The 12,018-nt window shown below is 41.3% G+C and overlaps 1 protein-coding gene across 2 annotated transcripts in view; it reads left to right on the forward strand.

The window, feature by feature from the left end:
- The window catches only part of FNDC3B (fibronectin type III domain containing 3B), a 378,980-nt gene that overhangs the window by 336,799 nt on the left and 30,163 nt on the right, over positions 1-12,018 (forward strand). For both annotated transcript variants that reach the window (XM_033211719.1, XM_033211718.1), the window contains exon 24: positions 10,375-10,541. In XM_033211719.1, the coding sequence (XP_033067610.1) occupies positions 10,375-10,541 (167 nt within the window). The remainder of the gene's footprint in view (positions 1-10,374; positions 10,542-12,018) is intronic.

Genomic DNA, 12,018 nt, shown 5'->3' on the forward strand with positions numbered 1-12,018 from the left:
CAGATAATTACCACTTGCTCTCCATTAACTCAGCCGTTGTGCCCAGGACACTTTTTCTTTTGGCCAGCAAAATTGGAGAGGCTTTGTCGTGTTTACAGGGAGCCTGCCTGTTGGCTATTAGAGAGGGACAGAAGAATCTGATATAGAAACCGTAAAAGAATACACACTAGGCAACTAATAAAAGTGGCCGGGAACCTGAGCAGCATAGTGAGACCCTTTCTCTAAAACAGTTTTTAAAAACTTAGCCAGGCATGGAGGCACACACTGGGTCCCAGCTACTCCGGAGGCTGAAGTGGGAGGATCCCTTGAACTCAGGAGTTTGAGGTTGCAGTGAGCTGTGATCGCACCATTACACTCCAACTCGGGCAACAGAGTGAGACCCAGACTCTTTAAAAAAAAAAAGTCTGGAGTATATGGGCACTGAGAAGGTGTGAGCTTTCTCAGTGTATGCCTATTATAGAACAAACTCCTGCTTATATTTCTCAGACCATGTTGCTGAATTAAATGAAATAGACGTGAGGCAGCCAGCTCAGGGCCGGACCTTTAAGAAACCCTCAGGATTTGTTTCCAGTGCTTCTCTGACTGGTCCCCGATCCATATGATCATCTTTATTTGATAAATGACATTTTCATATTACATCCATCAGAAGGCTATCATGATTCTTGACATGGGTGTCAAATCTCTTAAAATCCCAGATCTGTTGCTGGATTTCTAGGTGACTAGAGGCATATCCCTTCACTTCTTTTTGCCTTAATTTCGCCTCCTACAAAATGCAAATAATGATAGCTGTCTTCAGTCCTTAACTGATGGAGAAAAAAAGATTTTAGAAACATTTTTGGCTGGATGTGGTAGCTCATGCCTGTAATCCCAACACTTTGGGAGGCCGAGGCAGATGGGTCACCTGAGGTTAGGAGTTCAAGACCAGCCTGGCCAACATAGTGAAACCCCGTCTCTACTAAAAATACAAAAATTAGCCAGGCATGGTGGCAGATGCCTATAGTCCCAGCTACTTGGGAGCCTGAGGCAGGAGAATTGCTTGAACCTGGGTGGCAGAGGTTGCAGTGAGCCAAGATCGCGCCACTGTACTCCAGCCTGGGCGACAGAGCAAGACTCCATCTAAAAAAAAAAAAAAAAAAGGACATTTTTTATTTCTTAGAAAAGGAGCATTTTATCTCTTAGAAGTTTTATCTCTTAGAAAAACAGTTTAGCCTTTGAAACAGAGTAGCTTAGTCAATCTTAGGCTAAAATGTCCAGGCACGGACAGAGGTGAGAGGTGGCAAATGAACTATTTGAGATCTTAACTGAACCAGAAATAGAAGTCAGATTGCAGTTTTACTTCTCATTTACTAAAAACAAAAATAACAGAATGGAATTAGATAGCATTTTTTTCAGGTTGAGACAAGGTCATTAAAACATTAGTAGGCAAATAGAAATTTAGAAAACTCTGGGAATAGCATCCTTGAAGATTTTACTGCATATACTTGAAAGCAGAGTAGGAGAGTGGGAGAATGCAAACTTTTCAGGTGGTCTTTAGAAATTCTAGTCATCCTTTTTTCAAATATAAATAAATCTTCTTTCTAATATATTAATGCCTAAAGTATACCAAAAAAAAAAAGGTTTTTTTTTGTTTTATTCCTTTATTCTTTGTAAAGAATTTCCACCATCAGTAGGTATAGTGAAATTTTATCTCTTAGAAAAGAAGTATAAAAATATTCCACTCATTAATGAAACAGTATTACAGCCTGATCACTCACCAGCCAAAAAAGGTCCATATACAGCCAGGGACAGAGGGTTAGGAAATTAACCTCTTTTGTCAATAGCTGTTGGCATGTTCATGCTCAGTTGGTAAACGGGTACTCTTGCCAACATCAAAATCAGTTTAGGTATTGCACCTTCCCTGCCTCAGGTTCCCCACATGATGCCATCTGCTTCTCCATAGACATGGTCAGACTCCATGTTCTTGGCAGAGTGAGGGCGAATACTATCCATTTCTATTTTGAGCACCATTCGTTCCCAAATGCCACCTGAGTAACATACGGAATTCTCTGTCTCTTCCTCTCTCTCTCATTCATATGGAGCCCAGGAAAATTAAGAAAAAAAAAAAAAAGACATGTCATTTTTAATGAATATTGCTGAGCTGTTGATTTTTGATATTGTGAAACATGTTTTGAAAGGTACCATTTGCAGCCTTTAGTGGACTACAGGTTATTTTAGGTCAGCAGGTTAGAGCATTTTGAGAAGTTAATGTTAATGGGTTGCTGTGAGCCGGTAGTTGGCCTAGGGATTATAAGATAACAAGGTAGTAAACATAGAAATGTTAGCATTATCTCTTATTTTCCGCCATGAATTTAAGTTGTAGGCCAGTTAGAGCATCCTTGGATGTTTTTTTCAAAATGAAACTGTTTTAAGGAAACATTCTAAAGCTAAATTGTTCATGTATATTATATATCTCCCTATAGTGATTTAAAGTAAAGGAACATTTAAAGATTTAACATGATGGAACTTCTTCCTTCGGTTGCACTTGAGTGCAAGAAGTCAACTTTCACATTTAAAGCCTAAAATATTGAAATTAAAAGTATAGCCTTCCCCTGGAATTTCTGGAAAATGCCCAGAATCTGTTGTTTGCCTTTCTAGTGCATATTCAATAAGGAGTCATAGAATTTACTTCGATCTCATAAAAGTTCCTGCCAACTGAACAAGACAGCTGTTTTCTGGCAGTTGAGCTGCAGAGAGTTATGTGACTTGTTCAAGTTTACAGTGACGGTAATAGTCTGCATTCTGGCTAAGATCTGTGTGTATCTTTTTGCTCTTGAAACCTTGCTCTGTCCCGCCGTGGAGTACTCTGACTGGCAAGCAGAATAAAATAAGCAAAGTCATTCAGTATTCACAGACACATAGAACTTTGTTTTTCATTTTTAAATGTCTTTTTTTTTTTAGAGCAGTTTTAGGTTCACAGCAAAATTAAGCTGAAGGTACCAAGATATCCCTTATCCCACCTACCCTGACACATGCACAACCTTTTCTATTATCAGCATCGTCCCCCACAGTGGGATGTTTGTACATTTGTTACAGCTGATGAACAGACATTGGCACATCATTATTACCCAAATTCCATAATTTACGTTACGGTTTACTCTTGGTGGTGTTCACTGTATGAGTTTGGACAGATGTATGATGATGTGTTTCCACCATTATGGTATCACATATAGTTGTTTCCTCAGTATCTTGGGTGATTGGTTTCAGGGCAACACCCTCCCGCCCCGCCCGCCCACAAATCCGTGGAAGCTCCAGTCCCTTATATAAAATGGCATAGTATTTGCATATAACCTACGCACATCCTCCTATACACATTAAATCATCTCTAGTTTACTTACAATACCTAATTAATGACATTGCTATGTAAATAGTTGTTATACTGTATTGTTTAGGGAATAGCAAGAACAAAAAAGGCAGAACATGTTCAGTATAGATGCAAGCATCATTTTTCCCCCATTATTTTCTATCTGCAGTTGGTTGATCCACAGATATGGTACCTAAGGATATGGAGGGCCGACTGTGCAGAATGTTTTTTTAAATCATTGGTAAATCACCAGCATTAAAACTCATGTATGCTTATTGCCATCTAAGTGTCTTGTTTCAAGAAGGTATTACAGTCCAACCTGAAGCAAGTTATGAGCAGAGGCATCAAGAGTTCATTTAGACTGTAAACTTTGAATGACCCACCCAACCTTCTAACCAATTTGTTTCCCCTTTCCAAGTAAATATTCTTCGTGTAGGACAGCATTTCTCCCCATCTTTCTTCTAAGTAAAAATGCCCGACGCTATGGGCAGTGCCTAAATTGGGCACATTGCCCCATCTTGGTGTTTTCAGCAACAGTTCTTAGCCCGGACTCGCCAGGACAGGGTGATATTGGTCACATGCCCAACTCTTCTCTCCAACTCAAGAAAACCTCATGGAATGAAAGTGAGAGGGATGCCATTCTGAGGACTCCTTCAGCTTTTCCAACCTTGTAAAACAAACTCGTGGGCATTGGTGCTTTGTTAATAATATTCGTGTTAGAAACAATAATATTTACATAGTATTAAAAACAGTGGTATTTATGGAACATTTAATAAGTGCTAGGCATTGTCTAATGGGTTTTCCTTCATCATCCCTTTTAATTCTCTTAATAATGCTACAGGGTAGTTACTCTTATCGTACCAACTTTACAGAGGAGGAAACAACTTACCTGATTATAGAATGCACCATTACCAGACTGTTGAACCTGAACTCAGACCCAGGCCAGCTTACTGCAGAACTTCTATCATCACCCACTGTGTTGTATCCGAAGCCCCACAGGTGTTACTGTGCTTGTCCTCTTCTTGGTCCTCACAGGAGCCTGGGTCATGGGACTGATGCCTCTGCAGCTTCATGGGCACAGGCAGCAGGGGATGGAGGTAGAATAGAAGACCCCTCAGAGGTATTGCCAGCGTGGGCCGGGGCTCCTGTGGTACCATAAGGGGTGCCTGTAGCTACATATGCCTCAGCCTGAACTCGTACTAAAATGACTCAGTAACTTTATTGAGCATGTAGTATGTTCCAGGAACTGCTGTATGTACATTATTCCTTGTTGTTTTTGTCAGCAAGAGTGCTCATGTCATGAAAATAACAAAGTGAACATTTTATTTGTATTCCTTGGCCACCAAATTAGATGAGTGATTTATGTTGGGGAGAGCTAAATGTCTGGCATAGGCTGCAACAGAACATCGCAAATTTAGATTGACATGTTCCTGCTGGGTCAAAAGCTGTGAATGACCCCAGTAACCTGGGAGAGGCCTATATAGCAGGAACTGGGAGCCAGAGGTCCTCAGGGTACAATTCAGATCCCCAAAAGGTGACCTGTGGCCTTCGTGGTGCAGAGTTTGGGGCCGTTGAATAATGCCATATGCCAGGCTCTTACTGTGTCCTGGGCTCAGTGCTAAGGTTTTACCACATAAATATTGCACTGACTCTTAAAACAATCTACGAGGTAGATGCTATGCCCATTTTACAAATGGGAGGAGCTGACACTTAGCAGGGGTGAATGATGTGGCAGTAAAGTGCAGAGCTGGTTAGAGCACAGGTCTTCCTGGGTCCAAGTCCCTGTGCTCCACCTCCTCCACCCACAGTGTCAGAGTTACAGAGTGGGTGAAGGATGGTCCAGTCCTTCTCAGCAGCAGGGGAGCAGCTCAGGGTTAAGCAGGTGTGACTCCTCGTGGAGTGCATCCCTGTTTCCTGAGCCCCACTTGCTGTCAGAAACCAAGGTATTGAGGGCTTAGTGAGAGTTTTTCACCATTTCCTGTTGCTTTAGGTCCTCTTGTTTCCAGTTGATTTCTTCCTATTCCAGGGATCTCCTCCCTTCCCCAGGGTTGGAGCAATGCACACTGAAGTATTAATAGTAGTGATCAGGGCCTTCAAGACAGCAGGACCCTTCTGTTGCCTTCTGGCCATGGTGTGATGTCCCAGGGCCTGTGGTGCATAAGCAGGTGGAATCTAAGCACTGACCCTGGTCATTCTAAATATAAGGGGAAGAGAGAGGACTAGGAAATCTGGACAGATGCCATTCTCCTCTTCATGGCAAAGCCTTGCTCTTCGGAATCCTTATCTGCATTTAAAATGTGTGGTCTTCAATCATTGTGTCTTGGGATGCTTGGTATGTTTAATTCTATCACAAAAGGCCTCTGGCATACTTATTAATGAATGTTGAAATTAAGTTGGTCTTTTAAAAAAGATACAGGAGCAAGAAAAAAATTAACTTAGTCTTCATAAAACAAATATTTGATGAATATTTGTAATCTCTCCCTGAGTGGTTCTAGCCACAGGGGTGTTAACCTGCAGAGCTTCCTAGAAAGAGCACCATGCAAACGGCCATAAATCATTGGCCCTGAAGAAGGAAGATTCTCTCTTCTTCTGCCTCCTGGAATGATGGGAAATAATTATAGAATTGGGATGAAAGAGGAATTATATTATTCTTGTGTCAGCATATGTGCTTTTTATTATGTTTTGATAGGTCTTTATTGTCTGATATTGGAGGAGCAAGGGGAACCAGACATTACTGTCAGCATGTACATTTCATGCTAGGGTTTACCAGAAAGAAATTTAGGATCGACAGTTATCTGAGGCCTGCTGTGTCAGAGCTTGGGGCTTTTATGTGAGCTATCAAATTCAGACCTCACCAGTGTGTTCTGAGGAAGCGTCTCTGCCTGTACTTCACTGGCAGGACCCGCCTGAGGGAGAGTAAACAGCCTCACAGGCATAGTCCCACAGCTCATGTCTGAGGCCAACATAGCAGCCGGCTCTGCAGGGTTGCCTCTTACCCGGAAAAAATAACTTCTGTGTTAGCAGACAGTAATGTACATGGTCTCTCAGAACACACAGGGAGTCCTTTCTAAAAATCCTATCTTCACAGCATTAAGATGATTATAACTAACACATATTGAGTTATATATCAGGATTAGCCTAAGCACTTTGATTTTATTTATTTATTTATTTATTTATTTAATTTATTTATTTTGAGACAGAGTCTTGCTCTGTCACCCAGACCAGAGTACAGTGGCAATCTTGGCTCACTGCAACCTCTGCCTCCTGGGTTCAAGTGATTCTCCTGCCTCAGCCTCGTGAGTAGCTGGGACTATAGGCACGCACCATCACGCCTGGCTAATTTTTGTGTTTTTAGTAGAGATGGGGTTTCACCATGCTGGCCAGGCTGGTCTCGAAATCCTAAGCTTGTGATCCGCCTGCCTCAGCCTCCCAAAGTGTTAGAATTACAGGCGTGAGCCACCATGCCCGGCCAGTACTTTTCTTTTATTAACCCATTTAAACCTCACTGTCTCTGAGGTTGGTTCCATCATTTCGCTGATTGTACAGATGAGAAAACGGAGGCATGAAGAGGCTAAACTACTCGCTGGTGTCTCATAGTCTACAGAGTCAATTCTGGTCTCAGAAATTGCATTTACTGAAAGCCTACCAAATACCCAGATCTTTAGGGGGTATAGAAGAAGTTTAACTAGAATCTATTTGCTTATGTATTTAATGAATTTTTTTGTTGAAAAGAGTAAAATGACATGAAATTGGAAATGACTGTGATAAATGATTTCCATAGTATAAAAAATTGGTACCAAGTCTTTCTCATCCCTTTCATGCCATGGTTTCGTTCTTGCAGTTCTCTTTCTGTTCTTACCTTTTTTATTTCCTTAAGAAGATGAAAGGGTAGAGAAACCTTTAAAGTGAGGAAAGTGTCAGCTTTTTAATAATGTGCCTACTTGCTACCTCTGTCTTTGATGTCTCCCTGTGGCTCTTGGTCACACTTCAGAGTGAGATGATTGGAGAACATCTTCAGAAGGCATTAGCTATGATCATCTTGCATCATTGCTCAGCCCCTCTGACCTTGGGCCTGTGTGTCCATCTTAGGGCACAGGCCCCAAAAGGACAGGGTACATCAGTGTTTCTAGATGACCTTATTGACACTTGATGCTTGTCTGCCTTGGGCTAAAGCTCTTAGGATTCCTTATATCTCCCCTTTCCACCTTATACTTGTTTCACCCAGGAGAGAGCCTCTGTCATGCCTGTCGTCTCCTTCCCTCCTGAGGGCTCAATATCTGGTTAAATTACATGACATAGGAATTAGTTACCATCTATTTTGGCTATTTCCATACACATTCTGAGAACAAAATAAAAGAGCTCTTCTCCATGCCCCTCTCATAATTTCTTCCCATGCCCCTTTTTGGGGAAGGCAGGCCAGTCAAAGCAGTGATGGCTTTGATCAGAGCAATGAGCAGATCATGATTTATTATTGCTGGAGTAGACAGTGGGCTACATTAGAGGACTGCTTAGACACATGCTTATTCTAGAAAAGGCTGAAGGAAGAAAGAACCACCCCTTTCCCTCCTCTTCTCATCTTCCTTCTGCTGGGAGCACCAGGCTGCCAGTTCCCAACTTCCTCTCCACAGGGAATTGCAGCTGTCAGGTGGCCTCCTGGAGCTGCCTAACTCCGCCTTCACTGAAAATAAGGTGACTGAATTTTAAAGGTGAAATCCTCTGCAGTCATGTCTCCACCACAGCCTTCAAGGTCACTCCCACTTTTTTCTAGACACAATTGGGGTCATTTTTGTATTTCTAATTAACACTGTCTCCAGACATAAATAAAATTGTAAATTTCTCATTACTATCAGCTGTTTCCACTATGTTTTTCATAGATTGGAGTGCAGTTTTAAACAGTTAATAAAATGCTCCAGTACAAGAACAAAACAAGAAGTTAAAGGACAAAATAGAAACAGAAGATTTTGATGTACTTGAAAATTGATACGTATGTTGTCTGTGCTATTTAGATTACAAACTTAGAGTACTGCCTTTGCTTCAGTAAATTTCTTTGTGACTGAGTGCTGCTGCTTACATTGTAATTGGGTCTGGGTACAAATATACATTGAACTTATTTTCCAAAAATACTCTCCTTAGAGTGTGGCATGGCAGGAAAGCATACTGTTCCTAATAGTCCTTTCCAAACTCCTTTAAAAACTGACCTTTATGGCAAGTTTGTAATGAAGATGTAACACTTTCACTTCTTAAACCATGGCTTCAATTTGTGATATAATTAAGGGCAATTACTCCTGTTAGAGATTGTAGACTGGTTTAGGCTGAGTTAATAAATAGCTGTTTGGCTCTAGCATTAGCAAGGATGTCTTCATTAGGGTAGTAATGTGTCAAGAGTGCTAAATAGGTTGCCATGGTATTTGTGGGTTTCAGCCTGGACTCTGGCTTTCCTGAAATTAAAAATGTTCAGCCTTTAATAAAAGGCACTTCCTTACACAGCAAAGCAGACAAAACACTAAATAGGTGAAATGACCAGGGCTCAGGAACTTGATTGCAGAGGCTGATGAATACACATGTGGATATTTTAAAGTAAGCATTGACTCTGGCAGGCTTTGTTAAAAAAAAAAAAAAAGAAAGAAAAGGAAAAAAGAAAAAGTTTTAGATCTGTATCTCTTCATTTTTCCATTCATTCATCCATCCAGAGGGACTATTCTCCAGCACATGGAAAAGCTGCTGCTCTGCTTCAGAAAACCTAGCCTACACTCAGGACCAGCCAACTCACAGGGATTAGGTCTTATTCATCTTTCAAATCCACAGAGCCTAGCACACAGCAGATGTTCAAGAAATGTTTGCTAAATGAATACATAAATTCTGCTTACCCCTAGGCCAAATTGGTCAAAGAGTCAGACATTTTGGCTTATGATTTTGTTAGTGGTCGACTTCCAGTAGTATCTGAAGACAGTGGATTGTCCTCAGATGCTGCGATGAAGCCCTGGAAATGTAGAATCCGTTGGCCTGTCTGTCTAGGAACAAGGCATTGTGGTTGGATTAACTTATGTAGTGGTTCTCAAAGTGTCCACTGGACCAGCAGGATTCAAATACTGAAACTACTAAAGATCCTGGCTGACTTATGGGAAGTTATGTTATTTCCAAAATTTTACAGTTAAACTGTAGTTTTTAAAAAGATGACAGCATACTATAGTTCTCAAATACATTTTTATTGTGAAAATGTTGTTTTCAAGACCCTGGGGGAAAACACCTAAAACATAAGACCCTGTTTGTTTATCTTTGTGCCTGTTATGCTTAACGTTTCGTGGAAATCTTAATTAGCAGAGAAGTGCAAAATAGTCCTGGATCAGATAGGGGAAGGAGCCAAAAGCTGCCACTCCAAACTGTCCAGGCCACCTGTGCTGTTTGTCTGTGATTTTGATGAACCTGATGGATGATTCTGAACACAGTATTTTTTTTTTCTCTTTACATGAGTTCTCAACGATCCATAGTCCTAAATGTCTCCTTAGCAATTGAGGAATGGGGCTTTGAAAAACTCTTGGGAAGACAGATAAAAGTTAAAATTAAAAGCATTTCTGGCCAAACCTCAATTATTTGCAAAATTTGGCTAAAGAGGACATATTATTTCTTAGGTGTCCTGTTAACATTAACTTCATTGCCTAGGAAATAGTGGAATATTAGTTTATGCTATCAGATTATAGATATTACCATTATGAAAAATTTGAAAATTCTGTTTTTTATTAGTAAATAAAAACATGAGCAAATAAAAACATTCTGATGTTTCTAGAATCTAGATCCTAATTAAAGGAGTCTCATTCCAGTCTTTATATGTGCTTAAGTTTATGTTTTTCTTTTATAAAAACATACATTTAGACATTAAACTTAACCCTAATGTAGCAACTGGCTGATTATTAATTCAGAATATATGAAAAGCATTTACCAAGTTGGCCTAATCTGCTCCAGCAGTTTGCATCATAATTAATTTCTTGTCATTAATAGAAGTTCAGGTGGCTAATTGATTCTGCTCCTTCTTCTAGGTTTATTTCAATCTACAGAGGACCCAGCCACACCTACAAGGTGCAGAGACTGACGGAATTCACATGCTACTCCTTCAGAATCCAGGCAGCAAGCGAGGCTGGGGAAGGGCCCTTCTCAGAAATCTATACCTTCAGCACAACCAAAAGTGTCCCCCCCACCATCAAAGGTGTGTAGACTGTGTATTCTTTCATGCTCTCTTGTGAGAGTAAGGCACTGTTGGGACTTATAGGAATAAGCTCTTTTCTGATGTTAAATATAATGTCAGCAAGATAGAATCAAAAGAACATTCTAAAGAAGATTGAGCAATGTGTTGTCTAGGTGAAATGAGAGAACTTGAAAGGAAAGGGCCTACAGATAATGACTTTTCTCTGTATGTATGTGTGTTTATCAAAAATAATGGTTACAAATAAGGGTTAATTCCTGGTGCTGCAGCCCTTAAGACAGTTTACCAAGGAAGGCATCACACTCCCTTTCCTAGACGTTCAGAGAAGCAGAGGTTGGCATTCATCTTCCAGTGACTTTGGTGCCTAGAGACTGACTTAGGCAACCTCAGCAGCCTTTCCCTTTTGGCACACAGCTCTTGGTGTGGAGCGATGCCTTTGGAGAGCTGTAGCAGTGATCTGCTGTAATCCCCTTGGGTACTTATCTTGAAGTTTGTGGGTGACTACTTTCCTACTCTGGCCCCTTAATAGGATTGGGTACTGCAGAAGTCATGAGAGCCCCACATATCCAGATCTTCCCCCATGTCTCCTGAGGCTAGTGAACAAAAGACACTCTGCCTGGACCCTACTTCCACTGGGTCTGCTGAGCCTTCAGCCTGTTTTCTAGCCACAGAGCTATGCCTGACTGCAGCTAACTTGCAAGGCAGGAAATAGCAACAGGAGCCATAGCATGCTCAGCCTGTCCACCCAGCCACTCCTGGACTCCTGAGTCTTTAAGGGGACAGACAGCACAAGTGGCTTTATCTAGCTGTTGCTCAAAATAATCCTAAGGCTGACAGCAGGGTAAAGTACAACCTGCAGAAAAGATCCTTGCATATGTGTTTGACTCTCTACTCCCACATGAGGAGGTGTGTCAGCTACAACCAGGGCACAAAGTCAATTATAGGAACTCTCCAGGACCTGGGTCAGGGTTTGGCTTGGATTCTACGAACCCCATAGCTCCTTCCAGGATTAGTTTAGGGCAAATACCTTGCTCCTGCTTCCCTGCCCTGAAGACTCTTTGGCAGATCCTTCTTTATGTGACTAAGAAACAAGTATGAATGTGCATACACATGCATGGCCTTGCCAGGTCACTTTGGCAGTAAACGCCCGGGCCCTTTGGTGCAGCTTTGCCTTTCAGTTATAACACAAAAGATGTCTGAGCACACTGTGGCTGCTTTGGTTTGTTAGTACCGAGGAAGGGTGGCTAGATTTATCAATTATCCCACTTCAGTGGTCTTTCTAGTATGAAGGAGTACTATCTTTGCCTCTCAAAGGGATTCTTGGTGAGGATACATTTTACAAAAAATACAATGGCACATTGACAGTGCTTGCATCTCCCGACCTTTCTACTTCAGAAGGGCAGTTTTCCCACTCTGACACATGATCAGGTTGTCTTCCTCTCACTCTTAGATTCAGGAAATTATTGTCTTAGCTGGAGGA

This window comes from Trachypithecus francoisi, unplaced genomic scaffold (genome assembly GCF_009764315.1).
Source record: "Trachypithecus francoisi isolate TF-2019V2 unplaced genomic scaffold, Tfra_2.0 Lachesis_group0, whole genome shotgun sequence".
Taxonomy (NCBI): domain Eukaryota; kingdom Metazoa; phylum Chordata; class Mammalia; order Primates; family Cercopithecidae; genus Trachypithecus; species Trachypithecus francoisi.